Here is a 27,411-nt window from a genome sequence, read left to right as displayed (position 1 = left end):
CTTTTAAGCATTTCTGGTAACAGAAACGTCCAATAAAGGCAGAGAAACTGCGCCGTGCGCAGAACTATCCACGCAGATATCGCAACTCCCTGCCGACAGGGGCTCACGACAGAAGCACTCGGCTCGGGGTGAGAACGTGCCGAGCGCCGTGCCCCCCGTCCGCCTCCGCCAACAGCAGCAAGCCTCGCGATTCGCCGCCGCGCCCCCGGGGCCGGCGATGCTCGGTCCGCGTATGTCAACTTCCACACTCCTGGCACCGCCCCTCCACGGCCCGTGGGAGGCTGCGCCCAATGGGGCTGCGGCCACGTTGTTTCCAAACACGGCCGCTCCCTCGCCAGCCGCGGGGCCAGGTGCCCGCCTCCGCCTCGCTGAGGCCGCTGCCAAAGAGCGCCGCGGGGCGAGGCGGTGCGCGCCACTTCCTCTCAGCGAGGCGGGGAGTTCGGCCGGGTACGGCCTTCACCGCCGCCTTTTTCCCCTCCCCGCAGCACTACGTCCGCCCTCTGGGCGGGCTCTGGGATAGAGGGGAAAAACGCCGCTGACGCGGCCGCTGGGGGGCTCCCTTCCACTCGCCGGGGCTGACGCCTAGCGTACGCCTCATCCAACATGGCGCCCGCGCTCTCCGGAAGCCACGGGACGGACGCTCCGCCGTTCCCATGGTGCCCCGCGGCGGCGGCCATTCAAATTCCAGCGGGCCGCCGCTGCCACCGCCTAGAAAATGGCTGCTGTCGGGGGAATGGAGTCGCCTGGTGTGGTGGCGGCTCCGGGTTCTCAGGCCTCCCCGCTTCTCACGGTAGAGACGCCGCCAGCCCCGGAGCGCGGCCGTGGTGGGAGGAGGTCCCGACGAAACGCGCCGGCGGCGCTCAGCCCCGCCGTGTCTGTGGTGTTCCCGGGCGCCGTGAGCCGGGAGAGCTGCTGCCGCTTCGCCTGCGAGCTTCTGAAGCACGTCCTGCATCAGCGGCACCAGCTGCCGCTGCCCTACGAACAGCTCGCCTACTTCTGCCGGCGGGCCGCGCAGGTGGGCGGGCGGCTGAGCACTGGGGGGAAGAGTGAATTGGGACCCTCTCCAATTTTTTGCGCGTGTATTAATGTCTCTTTTGTTCTGGTTTCCAGGATGGAGATGTGATCAAGAAGACACCCTCTGTGGGCCTGGCAAACAAGAAGTGCCAGCAGGTGCTGGTGGAGCTGGAGGCAGTGCTCCAGCACCTGGAAGTGATGTTCAGCTTGACACTGGTTCCCCGTGTTCTTATTCTGCTTGGAGGCAATGTTGTGAGCCCCAAGGAGCTTTATGAGCTCAACTTGGAGGGGATCTGTGTGGGCAGCGCTGAGAAAAGCCTGAAAACCACATCCTGCGTGCGTAAGCTTTTTCACTCGCTCTTCATTGCAGATGTCTTCAGTGAACTTAAAGCTCTTCCAGTCACAAGCACTGTTGTTATGCTCCAAGGGCATCGCAATTGTGGTGTGGAATGGTTCCGGCCCAAGCTCAACTACAAAGTGCCAACCCGAGGAAGGAAACTGACTGTTAATTTGTCCTGTGATGGAGACGTTGATATAAGTGCCTCAGCTCCTCAGATTATGACTTCTTGGGAGGACTACGTATGGTTTCAAGCACCGGTGACGCTTAAGGGCTTTCATGAATGATCTGCGCTCTCTAGAATTTTAATGGAATACTGAATAATTTTTGGTGCTGCTTTAGGCAATAATTCTATCAAAGGTAATGGCATACACTTGTCTCTCTGGATCTCTTCTCTAGGGCATCTGTTGCCTACCTGACCACCTTCTTCTGCGTTCACCTCCCGACTCGTCTTTGAAAGCAAAAGCTTTTAAGGCACAGTTGCATACAGATACCATGATTCCTTAAGGAGATTAATCGATATGTTGAGTGTAAAAACTTCCCTGTGACACGCTTGCTGAACTGACAAATATTAGGTGCGGTCTTCCTGAGTTTTACTCTCCTGAGTTTTACTGCAGCCACTTCTGTTAATGATTACTGCATGATATGATTGTTTGGGACAAGATAACATATATGATTATTAATATAATTGGTTCTTACTGTGAAGGCCATAACCATTCTTTACCCCACTGCTGTGAAAGAAGACCTTTTCCTGCAGCCTACTCAGACTTGAATACTCAAGTGCTTGCCCATCTGGTAGATGATATCATTCTTCCCATAATACTGTTTCAGTTTGTTAGAAATCCAACATGGCGCTCTTCAGCAACTGGAAGCCTTCATACCTAGCAGTGTCTTATGCTGGTGATGAAATGAGGCTGAGTGGTCCTGTGAAGGCAAGGGAACGGAACACATCTTCCTATTTCTTTAGTAACTTTTAGTCCATCAGACCTGACAATCAGTTTGATATACAATTAAAACTAGGAGCAAGCAGTTTATTCTCTCCTTCACAGGAAGTTAGGACTCCTGCCTCACTGTGATAGCTATTCTCACTTAACAGAAAACAAAAATATCTTGCTTTTGGGATGGGGAGGAGAAACAAGTGCCAGAACTAGATACCTGCTGGAGGTGTCTTGAATAATCTGGATATGTGTCTATCATGTAATGAGTTAAATAGCTCCATCCATAAGAGAATCTCTAGGCTGCTGTAGTAAGGTTGCTAACTACATGCTAACAGAAGCTGTTCAAATCCTTTGAAAGGAGGTTGTTAAAAGGTGAATTAACCCTCTGTACTCAGTGCATATTTTAAGCTTTTCTGACATTTTAGCAGTGAATAAGATTGTAAAACTGGAAGGAAATTAATCTTTTTTTTTTTTTTTTTTAGGCTTAGAGAACACTACAAGTGCTGTTTTTTGCCTTGCTATTCATTGACAGTTAAGTAACTGCTAAAACTAGCTCTAGGAAAGAACTGCTTGAATAAAGAGAGCTGCCTTATGTCCAGTTGCTCACTTGAGAATGTAATCATTGATCTCTCGAATGAAATAACTCAAACTATTCAATAGGAGTGTTTGGTATTCTCAGGACATCTAAGCCCTTTACATTTCCACCAAAGCTGCTTGAAGCATGTATTTAAGAATGCTAGCATTTCAGTATTTAAAGAAGCTTTTGAACAGATGCTGTAGTTCTGAGGAACAAGGGGCCAGTTCCTATCTCCAGATGAGTGCAATGTTACTGCATTAATTGGTTTACATATTCCATTATACTTGAATTATGAATGCAGCAATGATATGGTGCCAGGAATAAAAGACAAGATTTTTTTTTTTCATATGAAGAGTTTTAGAGTTTGAACAAGTTTATTAGTTATAATCGTTACTATCAAAATAAAATGCTGGCTTCTGTGTTGAGATTGTATTGAGTTTATTTAATCTCTTAAACTAAGGTTTCTGTGGATGGTAGAACAACTTGCTTCCATTCTATATGTGTATCTAAACTGCAGGTTCACAGCTGCTCCACCTTTCTCACAAAGTGGAAGATGTCTTGTGCCAGCAGCTTTGGTTCTTCAAAGGCAGCAAAATGCCCTCCACGCGGCATGTAAGAGTAACGGACAATGTTCTTGAAGATATTCTTTGCCCAGACCTGTGGTGTATGTGCTATCTCCTGGGGAAAAGCTGCAATGGCTGTCGGAACATATACTCCAACCCTAAAAAGACATTAGTTAACAGTATTTTCAAGATGAGCTTCTGAAGAAAGTCATTGTCACGGGCATAACTTGATCTCGTTAACTCCATGACAGATTTATATATTATCTATTATATATTATTCTGTAGAGAGAGAGTTCCCGAGACCGATTTAAACCTGAAAAGCTTGGAATGGCCAGGAAAGCACCCTCTGCCAGGCAGTAAGAGACAGCCCCACGCAGAAGGGCTAGATCCCATGTCTTCTGTAATGTATAGGGATAGGTGCCTGGAATTGGAGCATTAACACTTTAACTCCCAGTACACTACATGATGTTTTGATGCGAAATACTGAGAACCAAAACCATGACATTCATTTAAAAACCTTTTGACTCATAGCTTTTATATGAGTTGAAGAAACTTCACCACAGCAACTCTTTTCATAGTCTGTATTCTGCTGAGGAGCTTCATTGGTATTTGGATCTCCTTGACTTCAAGTGTTATATCTAAAGATGCATCAAATGAAGCCCACTTTGCACAGAGTTCAGTATTGAAAAGTTTCAGGCTTTTACGCTTTGTAATATGTGTTGAAGCCACACCTCTGTGTGAAACTCAGGAGTGAGCTAACTTATGTTTGCTCTAGAATTTCTGGTACCAGTATAATCCCTATTGAGAGGGAAAATGAATTAGTTCAGTCTACAAAAAACAAGACTTTTTTTTTTCCCCTTAAGATCAGTCACTTGCTGAGGAGTTTTGCCCACCAGTGCTTCCTAGTCAGCCTCTCTTAGAGTCATCTCAAAGACTGCAGTTGTTAAAGGTGTTTGGTTTCAAGTACTGGAAAGTTTCAAGTACTCCTGGAAGCTTGTTTCCTTAGAAAAAATCACTTCTTACACTGCTTCTACAAATTTTGCTTAACAGCTGTAGCTCATAGTTTGTTCACCTGTAAATCATATCCTTCCTAACTGTTTCAACTTGTCAGGAATGCTTGTGATTTTCTGTTTTTAGTGAACAAAGCCATGGATTACAGTTGTTTGTCTAGTAAGTCTATAGCCCAGCTGTATTCTGAACACAGATCTGAAGTACTTTTGCTAAATGTTCTGCACTGTTTTGGTGACAGACCAACTTGTGTGAATCACAGGTTTAAAAGAAAAGCAACCCTTAACTATATTGATTGAAGAAGATAACAGCTTGGCTTTTTGTTTTTCTCTAGTATAGGTTAAATTTGCAAGTGATCTAAATGCTTGTACAGGCAGGTCTGATTCAGTCTTGTTTCGAAATCTGTCTTGTACACTTCATTACCTGGAATCAGCAGTAAGGCCAGGGTCCTGGGCAAAGTTCTCCTTGTAATATCGCATTGAGGGCACAATAGATGCTGTCACCCAGTAAATCATCACATTGGTCAAAAGGTCATCGAGAGAATACTTGCTAGTGAGAGAAAAAAGATTCAATATAACTGTGAGCTGTTACTCAACATACTACATTGGGCTTGTGCTCTAATAAGCTATTGGTCTGCTGGTTCTCCACTGATTTTCAAGCAGCAAATCAATTTACATTCACCAGCCTGAAGCAAAGCTTCCTAGTACTGAACCAGTAGCTTGCAGGCAGTCTACTATAAGCTTAAACTTCTACTTAACTACTTGTAATCTTTCATCCTTAAAATTCAGCTTCCACCGGCCAGTCTTTTGTCCATCTCCTTATCAGTTATCATCAGTTGTTTTTTTAAATGAGTTTTCTTACAGAATGGTGTTTGTTTTCTTACCTTTCCAAGCCTCCATCATCTTTACGCAGGAATGATTTATCTGTCCATGTAGAGAATTTCTCCAAAATATATGCAGCAAGCCCCACAGGGGAATCATTCAATCCACAACCTAATGCAAGTGAAGAACAGCAGAGCTCTTACATTTGCATGGCCTTATAATACTTCAAATTTCATCACCTTTGACATGATTTAGAGTGGAGTACTGCGTTACCTGTTCCTGCTATTGGAGAGCACTAACATGATATAAATGTAGCATGTACGCAGCATATTATCTTCGTGTGTTATTGCAAAACAAGGATACTAATTACTTCAGTAGTGATAATGAGGCTTGTGTATCTTTTGGTGTATTTTAGCTTGACTTTGTAGAAGATAACATACACTGCTGTTTCAGTGTAATTACGCACATGTCTAATTGAGTTTGTGCATTGGCACAAGAGTTTCCCCTGCAACATCAGTTCTAGGGTAATATGCTACAGGTTGAAATCATATAAATGCTTTGGCCAGCCAGCAGTAGTTGAGGCCTAAATCTAACACACAACCCATATGGAGATGAACTAAGGGCTGGAAGCTGTCTCTTGACCACTGTTAGTAAGTGTCTGTGGATTACACACTCAGAGTAGTCCTGTTTGCAGCCTGTTATTTAGCCTGTGCTGTATCTTACTTACTGCAAAATGTGCTGTGAGGAAAAAAAAAAAAAAAAAACCTATAAATTTGCTTTAAACCTGCCTGATGGGAGCTACACTGATAATGCAGTTATTTCTTGAAACTGAGTAGGGCGCATACAAGTTTCCTATTCTTTTTCTACATCCCACTCTTCCACTGTGCCCCCAAGTCCCTGTGTTGTTTTGTTTTTTTTTTCCTTCCCCGTCAGGTCAGAATCCTAGACTGTATACAGTTTTTGTATGGAAGCTGCCTGATCATTTCAATATTCCTTTTTTCTCCTTTCTGTATTCTAAAACATACTTATAAGTAGGGTCAACAGGGATGCAATGGATTCCAAATATCTTTGTTGTTTTCTTAGTCTCTTTTTGCTTTGACAGACTGTAAAATGCTCTTGAACTCTGACTGAGCTGGCTACATTTCAAAGAACTAGTCATGACTCATGGTTTTCCCCATGGCAGCAGCCAAACTAGAGTGGACTGTGATTTTCTTCCCCTAATTGCTTTGTACTTTGTTGACATCAAGTTTTATAGGCCAGTTCAATCAGCAAGTCAATTAAATGCTTTTGCAACTCTGTGCAGTTATCTTTAGATTAAACCAAACCTTGGATAGTGGTCAACTTTTCATTTAACAATTAACTTTTCTCTGTACAGAAATTAGAATCATGCTGAAATGTGCCAATGCAGATTTTTGTTCTAATCACCCTTCTCCTGCAACTTGCTTGCTTATTCCCATGCTTAGATTTCCATTTTAGCCAGTTACTAATCCAGGAACTAAATCCTTTTCTTTTTGGGGAGCATCAGAGGAGAAACTTCAACAAAACTTTGTTTAGAAACTGAAACACTTTACATTAATGGATCCACTGCTCTTTGCTTCCACAAAAGCTCTGTTTTGTGAAACATTTACAGGTGGTAGTATCATGGGGAGATATTTTCTTTTCTATAAAATAACTCTGCTATCTTACTGAGACTATACGTACTGGTCTCTGTTTTTTCCTGGGCTAATTCTCCATTTGGCTCTTAAAAACAAACAAACAAACATAAAACAAAATGATTCCATGACATCAACTTACTTTTGTATGCTAAGTTGTACAGAAAGATTGGCTGATCTCTGCTATTACTTATTTAAAATGAAGTATTTCTGGAGCTAGTTTTAAATTTGATATGAAAAATGTATTTGAGGAAAATGGTTGCTTAAAATCTGGGAGTCCTTCTGCTTAAGTAAGTAGTAAATCTTCTTTTTTGTGTAATGGAAAGCCGGATTTGAATTTAATTGCATGTTTTTACCAACACTTACTGAAGGTTATAAGTTAGCCTTTCATTACTTACTGCTTTGTCCTTTTAAACATGCAGGTTGGATTGCAGGCTGCTTTGTGCTGTCACTTTAAAACAAACACTTTGAGCTTTTTTATTTGTACTGACAGCAGGTTTAAACAGGTTGACACAGCTATACTTTGATCAAAGTAGTAATCATTTGTGGAATGACAATTCACACAACAGTCACATTATGCACTGTGCTTTTATGGGTGCAGCACATCAAACTGAATATCATACTTGGAAGAGATAATTCAGAATCAGAAATCAAGAATCGTAGTGTAATTTATATTGTTTGACTATCAGGAAAGTACATGAATGATAGTAAAAGCTGGCATTATAACACTGATGTAAGCCTCATCATTTTAGCATGTCTTTCTGATTGCATATTGAAAAGTAGGAAACAGTGAACCTGCTGAAGTAGAAACACCAGCAAAAGAAACACTTTCTCAATCAAAGACCCTTTCAAAGCATGCATGTCTAATTATTTCCAGCTATTTCTGGTGTGCATTTTTTAAATAATTGTAGACATTAGGATAAAACAATTAAGAAAATAAAATGAAATTAGAATATTTTAAATGTACACAAAAGAATTACTCTGCAATCTAAAAGGGACAAAGAAAAAGCATTCCTATACAAAGGAAAACCAAACACACATAGTCAAAAAAATATATCCCTCCCTGAAGCTAACTGGTGCAAAAGCCATCTGGCTATACTTTGTTCAGGGGTCAGCAGTTCTCTAAGTTTCAGTTTGATTTCCTTTTCCAATCTAAAGTTAGCCTTTTAGTAGTCAGGAAGCCAAACAGAATGACTTCAGAGCAATTTCAGAATAATTGAGCATTCAGCAATTGAGAATAATCTTAGCCTCTTCCCTGGCTGTGCAGTGTGACCTCCACGCAGATCACATCTAATGGTTACTGCTGAAAGTATCTACTTATGCTGTACATCTAGGAAGTCAAGTTAGCTTCTTAAGGTTGGGAATACTCTCCTCAAGTTGCCCAGACTAACACACTGTCATTTCAAAGGGCTTGCAATTTCACCTCTATTTGTGCCTCACTGAGACTGATCTCCAAGAAGAGACATCAGGCTGTGGCCTTTTTTCTGACTAAAAGAAATAAACAAAAATCCAAACCAATAAACTCAAACCCTATATTGCATCCCTCTTTTTATTTCTTCAGTGCTGTGATGAGTTCAAGCAACAGACTAGGTGTTATTTAGTAGAAACTCATACCAAAATGCTGAATTTTTCAATGAATGGCCAGGCTGAGGCACTATTCATTTTGTAATCTCTGTTAGCGACATCAGTTGGAAGCAGTTCTACTGCCATTTTGGATGAGGGTTTATCTCAAGACAGGAGATCTTGTAGTCCTTACCTAGTGGGAGCCAATTAAAAAAAAAAAAACATTTAACTTTTCTAAGATGGCCATCATTCTTACACACTGGTACCACTGACTGTCAGGCTTCTGCCTTCTAAGATTTAGGGCTGAGTCTGCCTTTCAGCAACTTCCACATTGCACTCGCTTATTATCTTTTTTCTTTTTTTCCACTTGTTTGTATTTCTAGAAGCTTCAGTTTTAAGACTCTATGCTTCACTTTAAGAGTCTTCTGCAAAGGAGTTATTTTCCCAAGAGTAGCAGCATACTGTTTTAACCAGTTTGGAGAGTGATATTTGCAGTGTCCATCTTTTATAAGCTGCTCATTCAAACTTTTAGATCTTTTAGATCTTAGTCCTATACCTTGCATTCATTCATCAGAACGTATTGCTTCTGAAACATAATCAGCCTTTGTTCAATGATGAGTTTTTTTTATACCATTGGCAGTTGGTATACAGTATACAGCAACATGGGGAGGGTTCATTACCTGCAGTGTCTGGTTTGGTGGCTTGGATGTGTAAGTATCCAGATTCTCGCAGAATGTCAAATACGTTCTTCTGCATGAAAGGGTACATCCGGCGAACATCTTCCCTGGTGAAGCCTACAAGCCATGGTAGGTAAGTCCCAAGCATCACTTGAATCACCTTTTTCAAGCCTCGTACGCTAATGAAGACGAGATTCAGATGAAGTCCTTTCACAGACCTAAAATCAAATTCAGGAATAGAGTGTTAAAATTTCTCTCTCTGAATTTTCTAGAAAATAAGTCTGATTGGAGCTGTGAAGGAAGGATTTCAGTGAACCAAATATATAAAGCCCTGAAAGGTTCATCAAAGGTGCAAAAAGGAGGGAAAAAATTAAAAAGTACAGCTGGTTCCACCTCTTCAGCTGTGTTATTTATATGATGCCAGTTTCAGGCACTATTTACAGATATGGCATATCCACATTGGTGGCTCTGGCTGTTGGTTCATTCTACACTGTAGGCAACTGGTTGTGTTGGGTACTTTCTAAAAGGCTTTCTTAGATCACATGCTGTGAAGCATAACTGCAATCCAGAAGAGTGAGCTGAGCAGCAGCCTAATGGCTTTAAGAGCTTTCTCCCTCTATCTGTTCTTTGACATAAGTACAGCTGTGGTGGCACTCCTCTTGTTAAATGCTAAATGCTCTGCTGTGATACCATCTTCCAAAGAAATATTAAGTTTCTTTTCTGTCTTTCTCAACTTTGCATAGGTACACCCAGCTGCTGAAAGGATGAGCTCCTTCAACTCCCTTTGCTACTCACTGTGGCAGCATCTGGGACATATTTGTTGTAACACGAGATCCCCAGTCTCCTCCCTGTACGTAGTATTCCTTGAAGCCCAGTCTCTTCATCAGCTTGTGAAATATCCGAGCAGTTGCAAGGGTATCAAAACCTGCACATTAAGAAAAGCACCACACATTTGTTCTAGCATGTCCTGGCCAGAGATCATGACTCAAATGTGCTGCTGTGAAGACACAGTGTACCGTACTGCTCCTCCTCACTCTCTGAGGACAGAGAGAACACTAGTTCTTGTAAATTCAATGCAAAGTCGAGAAAAGAGAGAGTTGGTTGCCAGCTACCATTGCCTTCCAAATCTCTAAACTAGCCCCAGAGCCTCAGTAACATTGGTGTTGGCGCAGAGCCAAGTTTCATGAACTTCGGACCCAGGATCTGCCTTCCTGCATTCACAGACTGCAGCACACAAAGGACTGGGGGATGGCTGAAGTGTTACACCAAAAACCTGTGATTCCAGCAGAGCCTTTTCATCACTTACCTTGCTGGTGTGGTGCCTCTGAGAAGCCATAGCCTGGTATGGATGGGCAGATGACCTCAAACACCACATCACCACTGTCCAGGCCATGCTTGGTTGGATCCGTGAGTAGAGGGATGATCTTGTAGAACTCATAGAAAGAACCAGGCCAGCCATGGACCATCAGGAGAGGCTGAACAGCTTTTCCATGAGGGACATAGGAGGGCTTCACATGGATAAAATGGATATCAATCCCTGCCAGACATCCAAGACAGAAAAGTTAAGTTCTGGCTCCTTCTCAGTTTCTTCTCTGGACTCTGAAGAAAGAGGTTAGCAAAATAGCAATTAGTAGAAATTACACAATCATCCCACATCAGGAAGATGACTACCTGAAAGGGATGTCCAGTATTATACTTACGTAACACCTTTTGCCTATAGGTGGAGGTGTCAATCCTAACCCCAGATAGGAGGGTCACAGCAGACTGAACATCCTTCCCATGAGAAATTAGTTTCACAGTAATAGGCAAAGCCATGCTTAAATACAAAGCATAATGCAGGCAAGACAAACGCAAGACCACAGAATGGCATGAAAAAATACTCTGGGCTCATAGAATGGATACATTTTGCAGCTTTTAAAGGCAGTTTCAAGGCAACAGCAGAGGAAAACCTCACAGTTAAATAGCACAGGGTCAGGGCCAGAGGAAGGCCCTCTTGAAGCAGACCTAAGTTTATTGCTGATACATGGCGCTCATGATCTGTACAAGCTTATTAATAGTACAGCCTACACGAGAGATATTTCCCTTACATCACTAAGCTATTACATACACGTAAATATTCTAACATCTTAAACTAGCCATCAGGACTGAGCATCCAGAAGCTCCTTTTCCCATGTATGCTACTGGCAAGAGCAAAGCAAGGCCAGGAGAGGCAGCTAGGGAAGTGCTCTGTGGTGTAACAGGGAGGCACAGTGACCCACTCACCTTCGATGGTGGTACGGAAATGAGGGTACTTGTTCAGGATTTCCACTTGCTTGTGCCAGTCAAACTTGTTCCTCCAGTAGGCCACCACTTTCTGCAGGTAGTCAGAGTTGAAGCCATAGTTGAAGGCTGCCCCTTCCAGCGGAGGTGCGTAGCGAGCCTGGTCGAGGCGGCGGTGCAGGTCCTGCAGAAGGAGTGAGGCTGCCCAGATGCCCATGTGTGCACTGCACCAAGGCAAGCATATGCAGGAGCCAGCCCTCCAGGCTCCACCAGCTTTTAGACCTCTACCTGTTAGACAATTATCCTGGTTGAAGCAGAGCTCTAAGTGATCTCCTCAGTCACAGGGAATATACTTTTCTATAGGTTAACAATTCTCCTAATGCACTCAGGATTACAAGGCCTCACTCTTACCTTACTGTTAACTTTGTGCTAGGAGCTTTCAGGCACTGTTGGATGGGTAAAGAATACGAAAGGGTAATTAAAGATTGGGCCCAGCTGCCTGTTGCTAGTTGGCTGGGTTGGCTGGATCACTAGGGGCAGGTGCTGCAATTCATTAGGAAGACTCTCTTTGCTCTTCCAGGTGTTCTCCTGTAGGAGCCTCTGAGCCCTGCCCTGTTCTACCAACTTCTGTCCCTACACCCTCCCACTCTGCCCCACTACCTGCAGACCCACTGTCAAACTCTACCTCAATTTCTTCATCAGATGTTTCAATCTTGAAGGGGCGGATGCTTTCATCTTCTTTCCCTTTTAGAGGTTTTTCACCTGAGCCCCACCATCCATCACCCATTTCAATACTCTTGATCTTGCGTCTAGACATCAGCCAGCAAACCAGCATCCCTCCAACACCCACAGCAGCCACAGGGACCAGGACTGCATTCTTCTGAGAATTCTGAAAAGACCTAGGGATGCATAACATTTGCATTCAGTTCAAGGATAGCAGGACAATGCCGAGGCTTGTTTCCACATTGATTTGGTCCAAGAAGCAACACATTTTTAAAAGCACCATAGAGTCAGCAGGGTCTAAGTACTTCTTTTGTTTTTGATGTTCACAGGCAAGATATGGAACAACCTCTTAGATGAATTCCACAAATACTGGCTCAGGAATCTAGAACCAACGCAGAGATATTAAACTCTAATAACAAGAGTGTGAAGACTAGAAGCCTCAAGGTTACATCTACCAGTGCTCATTAGGGATCTCATTCTCTGCTGGTCGTGACTTGCTGATCCAAGGTTTCCTTGGCCCTCTCCTCATGAAGCAGGATACCATGGGGGAATAGGGTCAACAGGATATGTGCAAGTCTATTTTAAGGAAGGTACTCAAGTGAATGGGATAATAGTACATAGATTCCTCCAGGAATGAAAACTGCAAAAGCTGAGGGGTGAGAGCAGAGAAAAGGGTCTTCAGCTGCTACTGGGAGCTTGGTGTGCCCCCCTTGGCAGTGCTTTATATGTAGCTTCCCTACAGATTCGAGTAGCTTTTAGGGCAAAGCTGGCCCTCTAATGTAGTCGTACACAGGTAAAGATCTCAGACTGTCTTTTTGGTACCTCTATTTCTGTTCCAGTCATGAAATACCCAAAAGCTGAGTCACCACTTGGCTTTAACAGACATGCAGTATGTTCCAAAGCTGTTCAATTGTGACAGCAATCGTTCCAAAATGTTATGTACCTTCATGTCCCTCAAACCTGAGTGTCAAGGTCTCCAGCTTCTCCTGGAGATTTGGAGAAGTACCTTTTGTAGGAGGCTGCAAGAAGTCTTTGAACAATGAAGATTTTGTCACTGTAGTCAAATGGGGTAGGGAAAGGACTATGCTGTGTCTCAGCCAAGTTGTTGATGAAAAGTGGAGGTGTCAGCAAAGAACAGCTATTTCACTCACCTGATGTGGGACAAGATGCTCTCCCTGCAGAAGAGAAGGAATGAGAAAAAAAAGATCCTTACAGTGTGATAGTGTTGTCTGAATGATACCAATCCTTAAGGACAGTGCAAAGGATTGCTAGCACGATTTACTGCCCAGCCATGCCATTGCAAGCTGCTTAATCGTGTGAGTACATCCACAATTTTTCTAATACTTTTGGATGCAATTGAGAGGGAGGACCTCAGATAATCGCTTTTACACAATGAGACCGTTTCTTGGCTGCATTTTAGCTAGATAGCTTGTTTCCATAATATTACTTCCTTTAGCACAAATTAGATAAAAGGCCATAAACAAAGGGATAGGTGTCCTTGCAGTCTTTCATCTTACACGTGGCTGTGATACTCCAGCCAAGAAAGTAGGTTTGACTACTGAAGAGAGATAGGAGTGCAGCCCTGCAGTGAACTGTCAAGATCAAGGGTCATCCTGCTGCTAGCCGCACTGTGCTCATTATGCCAAAGGACTGGTACGAGGAGAAGCTTGTGGGACCTTTATCTGCTCAGATTTCAGTGAATTGCTATACTTTTGCTACTTCTGACTAGTCGGAGCTGGATAGTGAGCTTTTACATCTAATCTGCCTGGGAGGAAAATAAACATCTCCCTTGGTTCTCCTTTAGCCTGACAGATTGCCCCATAAGAAAAGCAGAGTCAAAACCAGAAAAACCAGAAATGACAAGAGAAGGTCTTGTTACTGTCTCTGCCTTAAGGTAGGCAGCTGAAGAAGGGAGTAATTTGGTGTCATAATTAAGATATCTTGAAACAAAATAAGGGCATGAAGTCCCATGAAAACACGTGCCTGCAGGCTGTTTCTTTTTACCTTGGCTCCAAGCCAAGGCAAAGACACTGCTGCAAGCAGTGTCACCCTCCAACTGTAGGAGGCTGAAAAGCTTATGGAACAGGTAATATTATCCCCATGCACTTACATCCTACACCTTAGTGAGTGAGAGGCATGAAACAAGATATCATGGCAACGGCACCAGCTCAACATTGATAAAAAAAATAAGTGTGCTAGACACAGCTCTCCAAGCAACAGAAAACAAGGCTTGGTCTAGTAAAATCTCCTCTCCAGTCACGTTCCGGAGAAGTCAGCTGCATGCTCCCAACACCCTCCAATAGCCCGCCTCTGCCTGGCTTATCCTGTAGTGGTTTCTCCCACCCCAGCCCCAGCTGAGTCCCACATAGGTCCCTCGTCATGCTAAAAGGCGTCTCACCAGGCATTGGGAAGGACCTCCTGCCACATGTCTGTCTGCTCCTCCTTGCCTTGCTGCAGTTTCGAGTAAAGCAACACGAGCGTCTCCTCTGCTGGCTTCCTCCTTGGCACTGATGCACTCTCGTACATTGGTGCCACCTATTGACTAAATATGCACATGCAAATTAGGTTCAACAAAGTTAAACAGGGGCCGATACAAAGTCCTGCATAGGGAGGGAATAGCTGTGTGCACTAGCGTGGGCTGAGTGCCAGATACATACAGAAAGCTGCTGTTTAGAGCCTGGTTTGAGGTCAAGATGAATCAAAATCAACAGGGGGACCTCATGGCAAAGGTTAGCTGTGTATGGGGCTATACAGCAAGCACGCTAGCCAGCAAGCTGGGGTAAGGGATGCTTCACTCTGGTACTTGAGAGATCATCTCTGGGAGTACTGTGCCAAGTTCTGGTCTTACTGGTAAAGGAAAGACCAGAGTGAGTCCACTATTGGGGCACGAGGCTGGCCAGGAGCTAGAGCATATGCTGCATGAGGAGAAACAGAGCCCTACGCTTGTTCAACATGAAGAAGAGAAGGCATAGTGTGTGTGTCTATTTTGCAGCAGACAAAACAAAGCAAAACTATATAAAAAAGGAAAACTTAAATTTTCTCATGTATGACAGAAATCAGTGGTTTTTTTTTAGCGTAAGAAACTAGATTTTATCTCCCTACTAGTCAATTAAATCCTGCTGGATAGAGGCTTCTGCTTCCAAAATTGTTGCACGCTGCTGTTGCTATGTTTCAGTCCAGGAATAGCTATATTGCCAGAGGGAACGATTCTTCTCTCCATGCAGTGCTCAAAGTGAAGTGCCATCACCAGCGAGATCTGTGATGATCAGCTCTCCTGTTACTGGGGTGTATATGAAGTCCCTGGGCTGCCAGAACTGTGGAAAATAGGAGGAAAACTGTAAATCCTTCATTTGGTCAAAGTTCAATTTATTGCTACACCAGAGCTATTTGTGGTTATGCCTTTCTGGGATCACTTAGCTTTAAGGTCTGATTTCCAGAAGTAAAGATCGAGAGCCCGTCTAAAATGCAGGGTGTATACAGGAATACACATACATACAGGAATGTTGTGAGTGCTCGCACCAAATAGACCCAGGGGGTCCAGAGGCAATCCTCCCTGCAGCAGTTCGACCGCTTCAAAACAAAGATTTTTCTCCTTCTCTCTTACAACCTCTAGTGGCGAAAACACGCAACTTTAGGCAGAAACTGCTTGCTGGTGGTGTCAAGGCAGCCTCCCTGGAGCCTGTGATGCGTGTCCCATAGACGCAGCGATCAGAGGAAACGACCTAGAAGAGTGTCTCAGAGCATCTTCCTGCACTGGGGCAGGACCCCTTATCCTCAATGACGTTTTATCAACCCTTTGTTCATCACCAATCAGCTGTATGCCTGCAGCACTGGTAGAAAATATGCACGCAGAAATGTAAATGTCATATATTTTTTCCCCCGCTTGTTTTAAAAGCTGGATATAAGCAGAAGCCAAACACACGATAACCTGCCACCTCTTCTAGGAGGTTTCAAAAAGCCCAAGTAGCACAGAGGCACTCACAGCACTTCTGCGAATACTGAGTGCCCTCTGGTGGGCACAAGAGCTCATAGTTGACATAATGGTGTGTGGAAACGGGATGTTTATGAATGGTCTCCTGTATCCTGTCCTGTACCAGGGACCTTCTACAATGGATGTCACTGGCTGGATGGATGGGGGGAGAGCAGTGAATGTAGTCTACTTTGATTTCAGCAAGGCGTTTGATACTGTCTCCCACGACATCCTTATAACAAAGCTGAGGAAGTGTGGGATAGATGAGTGGACAGTGAAGTGGGTTGAGAACTGGCTGACTGGCAGAGCACAGAGGGTTGTCATTAGCGGTGCAGAGTCCGGTTGGAGACCTGTAACTAGCTGTGTTTTTCAGGGGTCGGTGCTGGGTCCAGTCTTGTTCAACATCTTCATCAATGACCTTAATGAGGGGATAGTGGCCACTCTCAGCAAGTTTGATGATATGAAGTTGGGAGGATTGGCTGACACACCTGAAGGGTGTGCTGCCATTCAGCGAGACCTGGACTCTCAGAGGCTGGAGAGCTGGGCAGTAAGAAACCAGATGAGGTTTAACAAAAGCAAGTGTACAGTCTTGCATCTAGGAGGAATAATTGCATGCACCAATACAGGCTGGGGGATGAGCTGCTGGAAAGGAGCTCTGCAGAGAGGGACCTGGGTGTCCTGGTGGACGACAGGTTGGCCATGAGCCAGCAGTGTGCCCTCGTGGCCAAAAAGGCCAATGGCATTCTGGGGTGCATTAAAAAGAGCGTGTCCAGCAGGTCGAGGGAGGTGATCCTCCCCCTCTACTCCGCCCAGGTGGGGCCTCATCTGGAGTACTGTGTGCAGTTCTGGGCTCCCCAGTACAAAAAAGACAGGGATCTCTTGGAAAGAGTCCAGCGGAGGGCCACAAAGATGGTGAAGGGCCTGGAGCATCTCTGCTATGAAAAAAGGCTAAGTGAACTGGGTCTGTTTAGCCTTGAGAAAAGACGACTGAGAGGAAACCTGATCCAGGTCTATAAATATCTAAGCTGTGGGGGACAGAGTGGTGAGGCCAGACTGTTTTTAGCAGTGTGTGGAGATAGGACGAGGGGAAACGGCCAGAAACTGCAGCATAGGAAGTTCCGCACAAATGTGCGCAAGAACTTCTTCACGGTGAGGGTGACGGAGCACTGGAACAGGCTGCCCAGGGGAGTTGTGGAGTCTCCTTCTCTGGAGATATTCAAGACCTGCCTGGACGCCTACCTGTGCGACCTGGTGTAGGAACCTGCTTTGGCAGGGAGGTTGGACTTGATGATCTCTGAAGGTGTCTTCCAACCCCTACGATTCTGTGATTCTGTGAAACATCTGAAAGCTAACTGCACCAACACTTCACTCCTGCCTCCACCAGCAGCCAGCCCACGGGGCTGCTCCCCAGTATTTTATGTAAAACTCAGATTTGTGATGAGAAAATGATGAACAAGTTGGGAGGGCCATGGAAAAACTCATCTACTCCCCTTCTCTTTGTGAAGACAAATGCTTCTTTCTTGCCTAGGAAGCCCATCACCATTTTTTCTGCAAAGGCTGTCATTCCCCCCTTCTCTCCCCCAATCTTTTTAGTCCTCTGCCCTGCACTATATACTGAATAAAAGTTAGTGTTTTCCCAGCTGGAAATGGCCCCTTCTCTGCCTCTCTTATTCTCGGGGAAATCTCACAAATGCTTCAGTACTACCTCCAGCAAGGACTGGCCCCTTCTGTTGCTAATTAGGGAGCTAAAAGGTTCCTTCAGGCACTTCCCAGTGAAACTGAGCCCATTAAATGCATGGCAGGCAACATCTCAGGGGGTGGGGAGCAAAGTTACACAACAGCTGTTTGGAAACAGGCAGTTGGTTAAGTGAGCTGGTTTTAGACTCAGCAACATTTAAAACAAAAGCAACTTTCAAGTCCAAAACAGTGTACTGAGGTCACTGATACCCTGGGGATAATACTGGGGATACTGGTGATTGGAAGCAGGCAGTGGGATCTGGTGCTGAGCCCAGACGCACAAAACATGATGGTCCCCACGTGTGCACCCTGCCACGCACAGGGAGCTGGGTGCATAGGTTCTTTCTGAGCTCTGGGATACGGGCCCTGCCATGCTGTGGAGCAGGACTGATAAATCTGGAGTGTAATTGTGAGGCACAGCTCCGTTGCTTTTGGACACATTGATGCCATGGTGGTAAGCGTGACTGAGGCTTGCAGTCTTGGCCAGCCCAGTTGCCCAACGGCCTGTACACTAACATGCTGAATGTGCTATTCCCAAGCCTTGTCTCACTAGAGGCTGAATTCTCTGGATGCTAGATATCAAAGGCTATGTTAAGTAAAAAAGACAGAGGAATTTCTTATACAACATGTTAACATACAAATTTGATCTATGTCATTTTTGTTGGATTACAGTGTTAGAAGTGCACTGTGTACCTCCTGCAGCCTCCTTTGCCGCAAGTGACCTATAATTACTCACAAAACGCACAAGAATAATTAAAGAAAAAAAGGATGCAACTACCAAAGGCACATGGGAAAAGTACCAGGCTAAAGAGCTGTAGGGCAATAAAGATACAAATATCTTATGGAAAACAATACTCTGGGTGATTTTTCATTAGTGTTGTGATAGAAGTAGTGGAGGCAGAAACAAAGGCCTTACCTTCAAGAAAGGGTTGAAGATAATTCAGTATGTGTAGGTGGTGTATTTTTGATACTTCATCTAGTTTAACAAAAAAGTCTAATAAAGCAATACTTGTGTTCAGATGAGGCAAAATGAAACGGCAGAGAATCACCTTCATCCTTCTCAATAACAGTGACCACTGCTGAGGATTCTGCAATGCTGATGGTGGTCACGTTAGGAAATACTACTTCTCTGAAAGAGTGGTCAAGCACTGGAATGGGCTGCCCAGGGAGGCGGTAGAGTTATTGACCCTGGAAGTGTTCAAGGAACATTTGGATTTTGTGTTGAGGGACATGGTTTAGTGAGTACTATTGGTGATAGGTGGATGGTTGGACTGGATGATCTTGAAGGTCTTTTCCAACATTGGTGATACTGTGATTCTGTGATCACAGACAGATCTTATGTTTCTTTTCTCATACCTTATTCTGGCAAACTCCTGGACTTGCTTTTAGTGAAAAGCAGTGCTCAGTGGCTGTGAGGGGTAGGTGCACTTTAGGAGAGGCACAGGCATTCTCTGTCACCTTGCTCTATTAGAGCACTGCATAGCCAGTGTCCTGGAGCTAGGCAAACCTCCTCCAAAGGACTTCTGGAACATGTGAACACACTCTTTGCAGATCTCAAAAAATGTGCAAGCAAAATATGTGTTTTTTGGGAAGTCAGTCTCATGGTGTGTTCAGTTCACTGGAAATTTCAGAAGTTTTCTGCTCTGATCCTATGCGTTATTTCCTCCGTCTTAGGGAAGTGTGTGAGCTACTTGGAAATACCTCTGTGGCCTCCTTTCTGAATAGTCATTTATTCTCCGTATGGTTTTTCCTACTGTACATTATTAGTTGTTATGCTTACATTGTATAACAACAACAGTGACATGAAGAAACTCCTCAGGTCCAGAGACATTTAGGAAATCAAGACTGAGTCAGTCGAACTTCTAACATAAGGATATGATTTTCATTGTTCATCAAAAACAGCCTGGGAAACCACGTCAGTCTGAGTATAATGCAACAACAACACTGCAGAAATCTCTGCTAGCGAAAATAGCACTCTGGACTTTGAGCCTTATAGGAGAACCTACAAATAAAGCTGGGAAAATAATGAGGTATTGTATTTTAAGATATCAGGCTGAATATGGTAAACAAGACTCAACAAGTCTGTAAGGATTATTTTTTCCTTTCCTTCAGCTTTTAGAGCTCTTGGCAAGACCTGTCTAAGCACAGTCCCAGCGTATGTAACTGACTGGCTCTTCCCAAAGGTACAAGGATAAAGCCCTTTGCAAATGGCCATTAAGAAAACTTGGCAACAACAGTTTGCAGGATGAATAATTGCCAAAGATTAATAAGCAGTTGCACAAGCAGTGGAACTAATGAAGTCTCATTTCCTACACGTATTTGCAAAATACAGATACTATTTGCAAATACAAATACAAAATCTTTTAAGCTGAATTATTGTAAGATTTTGTTTTCTCTATGAACATTTATTAAATTCCCTCTACGCTTTCCGAGACAACCAGTTCTCACGAAATGTGTAGAAATACATTTCATAATTACTTTGAAGTCTCTGTTTGTGGAAGTTGACTGAAATCAGCAAATATATAAAAAAACTATGGGGGGACATATGGAGTGTTTGAGATATATGAGCATTTGTTCTGCAGAAAGCAGGGAAATAAAGTGAAGTTGTGAAAGACAACATAGGAAAAAACATCAATTTCTTAGCAGTGCTGATGTACAGCGTTTGCATGGCATTTCTCATGATCAGCACTTTGATGTAAAGCAGCCAAAAATGATCCACTCCAGCTCCTTTAATTGCACTGGCAAATCTTCAACATTGCTAGTGCAACCACAGCTTTCTTCTGCACCATGTCCAGGGGCTGAAGTGTTCAATGAGGTGGCCAAGTCTATATAGGAATATATAGAATGATTGGGAAAAAAATAAAAAGGTCCAACTAAAAGCTGCTCTTTCTAAAATCAGTGCATGATTTGGCATTTGCATTCAATAGGAGTAAGAACGAAGCAAAACTTAGGTAAATGGGACAAAGTGCTGCCAGATAGAGCTCTGTATGCCAGTGAAAATCATGGGAAACTGAGAAAACTGTATTCTGAAAAATTCTGCAATAGAACTGATCTCAGGGAAAGGGTCTGAGCACTTCCATGGACAATGCAGTGTTTAGAAAGGACACTCAATGCAGAGCAAAGCAAATATTAAATAGGAATTTATACATTTTCTTATTAATTCCTAAATAAGTCATCTGTATATCATCCTGTGAAATCAGGGTTGAGTACAATTACTTCTTTAATAGAAGGACAGAGAAGAATAAAAAAAGCAGAAAATAAAATGGCATGACAGACATGGGTCAGTGGAAGCTGTGATAGGAGAAGGGAATGAGTGAGCAGCAAGGCTTAGCTTTGTGAAGAGCTGAGTTAGATGCGAGACAAACATTCCTTCCACAGCTCCCATGCAATCATAGACCTCCTTTCTGTAGTTAACAGGGCTTTTTTTAAGGCTGCACTTTCTCTCTGAACTAACCACCTGAGGGCAACATCACACAATCACCCACACACAGCTGATGTGCCTGCAGTACTGCTCTTGGTTCCAGGAACCACGTTACCAGAAAAACCATGGCAAACTAGAAGCAACTCAAAGAACAGCAACAGAGAGGCTGGAGCTACTCTGCAGAAGAAAAACATTGCAAAAGTAAAATCCAGTTTGCCTAAGGAGCAGCATACTGACTTCCAAATATTTGAAGAGTGAAGAGAAATCATTCAGCATAATAAAGGAAGATAGAACTAGGAGTAATTCGTGGAAATGAGGCAAGGAGAATGTGCTCAGTCTTCTTGTTGTATTTTTCCTACTTGTGAGATACTTTTCTGGTTCTGTAATGAAAGATCTAAGCTCTATCAAAGTAAGCGTAGTACAGGCGAGGAATAGAGACCCTTTGCCAAGAAGAACAGCTCAAATTCATGTGACAGCCAGGATATGTCTAGCAGGTAAAGCACATCACTGTTGTGGGGGCAGAAAAATACCATCAAATAAGCAATTATTTGAGAAAGATACGTCATTTCTCCAAGTAAAATGCCCGAAGGCCTGGGAAAACCAAGATGTTCTCCCCCATCTGCAACTTCTAAAATACTCGTGGTCCCAGGAAGGCTCTTCTTTCTTTGTTTGACAATAACACTTTTTTTTTTTTTTTTTTTTTTTTTTGAGTGCTATAAAGCAATACTGGTTTAAGGCCAAAGCTACTTCTCCTCTTTCTCTTTTCCAAGGAATAAAGTGTTTGAGTCTTGGTCAGGCACAGGCATGGCTGCCTACAGGACAAACCATATACTATGATTCTGGGCAATATTATTTCTATACAGATGCTGAGTTGCTGCCTAGAACAAGACATAGAAGAGCACTGAATTTATGGTATTCATATGAAGTGCCACTAATGTGTACAGACAGGTATGAGGAGGAGACACAGAGGAGTGCCTGCTCTGCAGTTCAGGTTCAGCTTCCTCACTGCACAGATTTATCTACCAAAGCACAACTTCAGCAGGGCCTGATGACTGCAGGTGATGATATTCATTATCAATTAATGGGTACTGAGCTGTGGCCTTGGTAGGCTATGCTGGAGGAACCCAGGGAGACCAAGAACTGATTACTGGGTAGTGTGGACAACTGAGAGCCTCTCTAAAGGCCCCTAGGATGGCCATAAATAAAGCATCCAGCCTGGTCCCCAGGCAGCCCTCCCAAGCTGCCTCACAAGGCAAGAGAGAGATGCAGGAAGTCTTTCAAAAAGGGACTGAGACTGGGAGAGAGTAAGCTGGCCATGTTGAACAAGCTAGCAGAACTGCTGCTCTGTGAACTCAGTGGCTGCCCCAGCCTCTTCGGGACAAAGAGCAGATTTAGCAACCCAGGAACACACATAGTTGGCAGGATCACACTCTGCCAGTCCTGAAGGCAGAGCTAAGCTACAGGGCTGCAGTGCTGTGGCACTGGGCACTTGTAAGCTATTTCCTTCGTCTGCTCGGGAAGGGAAAAGATTACAAGTGCTCCCTGGGGGGCTCTGAACACCTCTGCCAGCACGGCACATGAAAACTGGTTTCTGCAGAGGGACTGGAGTTGCTAATTAGCTCATCACCACCCCTCAGCCCTCTTGATCCACTCCCCTCCATCTGCCTTGATGGTGAGGTTTGAGTGACACTGGTCTAACTTAGAGCTAATTCTTTCCCCACTTCTCCATCGGTCATCCACTTGGCACCCAAATTCCAGTCTCTCCCTATCAGGCTTTGCCTTTCTTCGCTTTCTGTCTCTTCATCCTCCTCCTTTGGCAATTGACCTAATGGGGCCATGCCAGCTCTTGCAACGTGCCAGCATGAAAATGAGCTCCTAGCATAGAGTTCCTTGTGACCATGGAAAACTGCCCGGCATTTTAATTTGTGCCAGGCCCCTAGGCGGAAGTGGAGCAGGCTCAGCTAATCCTGAAGGGAAATGATTAGCTACTGTAGACTTGTGTCTCAGTGGCACGGGATTTAGGATTTGTTTTCTTAAAAAGTGCAGAGCTGAAAGCTCCAGTGTGATCTGGGGCCACCAAAAAGCACTGGTGAGAAGAAAAGCAATTTCAGACCTGCACAATGTTCAGAATGCCTGCTCTGTACCAGAATTTTGCAAAAGGAGCTGCAGGATGTTCTTTATTTAAAATGCAGTTGGGGAAGAGAATGCTGCATGGGCAGACTTATCTAGATCTAAGTAGTTGGGATGTCAACAGCAGTAAAGCCACAGCAGCATGGTCAAGCAGGCTTGTACAAGCCCTGACTTGTCTGGCCTTCCTGGAAGTCTGTCCTGCTGTTACTTCATCACTGCTAGAGTTTACTTACAGTTGCTATGCTGCAATTAAACATTCTGATTCTGTGGTAAGCATGCCCTAAGTGTGATGGAGCCTGAAAATTTGGGAAGCAAACTGAACTCATGTAACTGAACTGACTCCAAATAGAAAGGAATAAAAAACGGCAACCCTTCCTTCCCTTCCCAGATCCCTCATTTAAGACAGAAAATTATTCTAACAGGCTGATTATATCATTGTACCAATGATGATAGATCTTAAAAAAAAAAAAAAAAAAAAAAAAAAGGCACATTTACTGTCTTCTCTCAAAAAGAGGAGGCATTTGTTTGCAAATATGGCCAGCTAGATCCCTTTCCTACAGTCTGCGGCAATATATGTTTTCTCTGATATTAAGGAGTCAACACTCAGCCACACAAGCCTACCTTAGACCCTGGAGACAGTCTAATCATATCCTCCAAAGCATTATCCCTAAAGCCTACTGTTTTCAGGTTCCTGTTGAAGATTAATAATCAAAGAACAGATAGCTTTTGTTTTCACTCTGATAATGAATTTAGCCTGAATCTCTGAGGAAGAGCAAACCAAGTGAATGTTTTGAGAACCACTGGCTCTCAGGAAAGAGGACAATTTCCTTTTTCCATCTTCTAGACAGTCTGTGTTGGTAGCTCTGTGCCTCAAAGACCTTCATGCTTCCGTGGCACAATGGCTAGAACCCAGAGCATGTAAGCTTGTAAGAGAGGCCATATAATTCAAACATACAAAAATTATTTGAAAAAAAGGCAGAGAGATTTTCAAGTAGAGGGCATCAATTCATTGCTCTTCTGGAATTCTAAAGCCTTATCTGTTCTTTAGTAGCATCCTCTGTAGGTTCTCATATTGAGTAACTTAAAACTGAACATGAGAAGGGGAAAGGACACCAGTATTGACGTGCTCATTGCTCTGTGTTGGTTTCTAGCATCTCCAGCTCTCACATTCCACTGTTGAAAAGCAATGCACAAAGGGTATATGGCAACACATTCAATTACCTGACATACGCAGTGACATGAAGATGAAGATACAAACTGTTCTGTTGCAGAACAAATGGCAGAAGTCTCCTTAGCTGGAGGGGAAGTCATCAAGGAAAGGTAGTTTTATTTTTCCTGGCTGTTCCTTCCTGGCTTTGTAGGTCCTTGCCCATAGGCTGTTTTCCTGAGGGAAGCAGTCAGTGACATTAATTTGATATTATTATATCTTGTTTTTACTGGCTTCTGGAAAATATAGCCCTTGAAAGTATGAAAGAAAAAAGAAATGAGCCCTCATTGACCTGTGAAAAAGCAACAGCATCCACAGCTATCTGTGCTTCCCAGCCATGACAGAACCCTCCCTGCTACACAGACCCTCCTAGTCCAATATCCTACCCCTTGCACTGAGAAAAGGACAGAAAAAGGTGACCTAAGATCTCCTTGTGCTTCATCACCTGCTCATAGTCAATGCTGGTAATGGAAATTCTGTCTTAGAATCATAGAATCATAGAATCACCAAGGTTGGAAAAGACCTAAAAGATCATTCAGTCCAACCGTTCACCTATTACCAATAGCTCCCACTAAACCATGTCCCTCAACACAACATCCAGTCTTTCCTTTAACACCTCCAGGGTTGGCGACTCCACCACCTCCCTGGGCAGTCCATTCCAGTGCCTGACCATCCTTTCTGAAAAGTAATACTTCCTAATGTCCAGCTTGAATCTCCCCTGCCGTAGCTTGAAACCATTCCCTCTGGTCCTATCACTAATGACACGAGAGAAGAGGCCGACCCCCAGCTCACTACAACCTCCCTTCAGGAAGTTATAGAGAGCAATGAGGTCTCCCCTGAGCCTCCTCTTCTCCAGGCTGAACATTCCCAGCTCCTTCAGCCTCTCCTCATATGGCCGGTGCTCCAGACCCCCCACAGCTTTGTTGCCCTCCTTTGAACACGTTCCAGGGCCTCAATGTCTTTCTTGCAGTGAGGGGCCCAAAACTGGACACAGTACTCGAGGTGCGGCCTCACTAGTGCTGAGTACAGGGGAACAATCACCTCTCTGCTCCTGCTGGCAACACTGTTTCTGATGCAAGCCAGGATGCCATTGGCCTTCTTGGCCACCTGGGCACACTGTTGGCTCATGTTCAGCCGAGCATCAATCAATACCCCCAGGTCCATTTCCTCTACGCAGTCCTCCAGTCACACCGCCCCAAGCCTGTAGCGTCGCCTGGGGTTGTTGTGGCCGAAGTGCAGGACCAGGCATTTGGTCTTGCTAAACCTCATCCTGTTGGCTTCAGCCCAGCTCTCCAGCCTGTCCAGATCCCTCTGTATGGCCTCGCTACCCCCAGGCAGATCCACACTTCCAGCCAATTTGGTGTCATCTGCGAATTTACTGAGGGTGCACTCGATGCCCTCATCCAGGTCATCAATAAAGATATTGAAGAGGCAGGCCCCAGCACCGACCCCTGGGGAACACCACTCGTGACCGGTTGCCAGCTGGACTTAACTCCATTCACCACCACTCTCTGAGCCCGGCCCTCCAGCCAGCTCCTTACCCAGCCAAGAGTGTACCCATCCAAGCCTCGGGCTGCCAGCTTCTGCAGTCTTTTTGCTGGGTCCTCTAGGGTTTGTCAGTAGCACATCAGTTCAGCTTTCCAGATACTCTCCTGCTCTCTTACTTCACTTGGAGGGTGATGTTATCACATCTTTTCCCCTTCTGAATACCAAGAGAAAGAAAACATGTCCACCAATGCAGAGACACAATGGCCAGCCTTCAATGAGGTCGGTCTGCAAAATCTGGAAGCCAGAAGCCTGCTCTGCTTAAGGCCTCACAATTTATTCATTCTCTTTTGCTCTGAGTTTTGGGACTCTAGATCCAGCCAGCTTTGTCTTACAGCTGGATATGGAAAAGGGTCATTTCACAATCCTTTGGAGATGCTCCAGGCTTGCTGGCCTTCGGTACACGTCCCAGTGTGTATTTCTGACATCCCCTTTCCATCTGAACTGTTCTCCCATGTGTGATACTGCCAGCATCATTGCTCCAGACTGCAACATACTATCATGCAGAAGCTGTTGCTTCAGCTGGGTTCAGTCTGGTGTACACTTTTCATGCTGGTGATTTTCTAGATGACAAGCATCTACATGAATTCCAAAAGGCCTAGGGATGGAAAGCAATTATTATCATCCTCTTGTGCTTCCTGAACACTGTCAACCACCAAGACAGAAGAAAGCTAATATCTAGAATTTTACATATTGTTTGAAAAGAAAAGCACCCTAAACTTTTTATCACAAAAAGCCTTCATGTCCTAGGCTGTTCCCTGGCTGCTGCTTTGTGAATTCCTTCGGCAGAGGGTTAAATGGGGAAAGATGCCACAGATGGCTTTTCTCTGCAGGAGACCATCTTTGGCTCCCTTCCTAGGGTCTCACTGCAGCAGTGTAGCAGCAGTGGAAGCTGAGAAAGCACATGGTCTTTGTGGAAGACATTGTGACACAAATGGGGACAATTTGTACAAATGGGGACCAAAAGTTCAGCTTTTCCCAAAAGGGTCTGGTGGTGCCTGCGAGTCCTGCAGTCTGGCAGGACAGGAGGAACTGTACCACGAGATATGACTCGCATCTGTTGCCTGCACGGTTTGTTAAAACATCTCAGATGTGAATGGCTCTTGTGTCCAGCTCTGCCTATATTGGGGAGCCACACTTTGGGAGAGCAGCTGTGGATGTGCCAGAGCATGCAAGTCACTATGTACAAAACATAAATGGACAAGAGATTAAAGGGGAACAGATGTTGGCTGATCTTGTCCACTGTGTTTCTGGGAGACAGCCCAGTGG

At 44.3% G+C, this 27,411-nt stretch overlaps 2 protein-coding genes across 3 annotated transcripts; one reads left to right on the top strand and one right to left on the bottom strand.

Moving 5' to 3' along the window:
- Positions 1-547: 547 nt before the first annotated feature.
- On the top strand, positions 548-3,291 carry MAD2L1BP (MAD2L1 binding protein). Its single transcript, XM_003203943.5, has 2 exons — positions 548-1,015; positions 1,111-3,291. Exons 1-2 carry the CDS (start codon positions 716-718, stop codon positions 1,636-1,638), a joined length of 828 nt encoding a protein of 275 aa, XP_003203991.2. The 5' UTR covers positions 548-715; the 3' UTR covers positions 1,639-3,291.
- Positions 3,281-14,674, bottom strand: LOC100539493 (epoxide hydrolase 1-like). Of its 2 annotated transcripts, XM_019612778.2 has the most exons (10): positions 14,531-14,669; positions 13,284-13,307; positions 12,095-12,308; positions 11,413-11,593; positions 10,457-10,687; positions 9,946-10,075; positions 9,154-9,368; positions 5,321-5,429; positions 4,861-4,986; positions 3,281-3,587 (listed from the first exon to the last, which is right to left on the bottom strand). In XM_019612778.2, exons 1-10 carry the CDS (start codon positions 14,656-14,658, stop codon positions 3,386-3,388), a joined length of 1,560 nt encoding a protein of 519 aa, XP_019468323.1. In that variant the 5' UTR covers positions 14,659-14,669; the 3' UTR covers positions 3,281-3,385. The 2 variants fall into 2 exon arrangements, with proteins under 2 accessions (XP_019468323.1, XP_010705197.1); XM_010706895.3 differs by lacking the exon at positions 13,284-13,307 and having other exon boundaries at positions 14,531-14,674.
- Positions 14,675-27,411: the final 12,737 nt, after the last annotated feature.

Source organism: Meleagris gallopavo, chromosome 2 (assembly GCF_905368555.1).
Source record: "Meleagris gallopavo chromosome 2, MGAL_WU_HG_1.1, whole genome shotgun sequence".
Classification (NCBI taxonomy): domain Eukaryota; kingdom Metazoa; phylum Chordata; class Aves; order Galliformes; family Phasianidae; genus Meleagris; species Meleagris gallopavo.
Note: the sequence above shows the minus strand (reverse complement) of the source record. Positions and strands in the feature narration are given on the sequence as shown.

Coding starts and splice junctions, on each gene's coding strand:
- MAD2L1BP (XM_003203943.5), top strand. CDS start 716: ATGGCTGCTGTCGGGGGAATGGAGTCGCCTGGTGTGGTGGCGGCTCCG. Junction 1,016..1,110: donor TCTGCCGGCGGGCCGCGCAG/GTGGGCGGGCGG, acceptor TCTGGTTTCCAG/GATGGAGATGTGATCAAGAA.
- LOC100539493 (XM_019612778.2), bottom strand. CDS start 14,658: ATGTACGAGAGTGCATCAGTGCCAAGGAGGAAGCCAGCAGAGGAGACG. Junction 11,594..12,094: donor CATCTGATGAAGAAATTGAG/GTAGAGTTTGAC, acceptor CTCCTTCTGCAG/GACCTGCACCGCCGCCTCGA. Junction 10,076..10,456: donor AGAGGCACCACACCAGCAAG/GTAAGTGATGAA, acceptor CTTAATGTGCAG/GTTTTGATACCCTTGCAACT.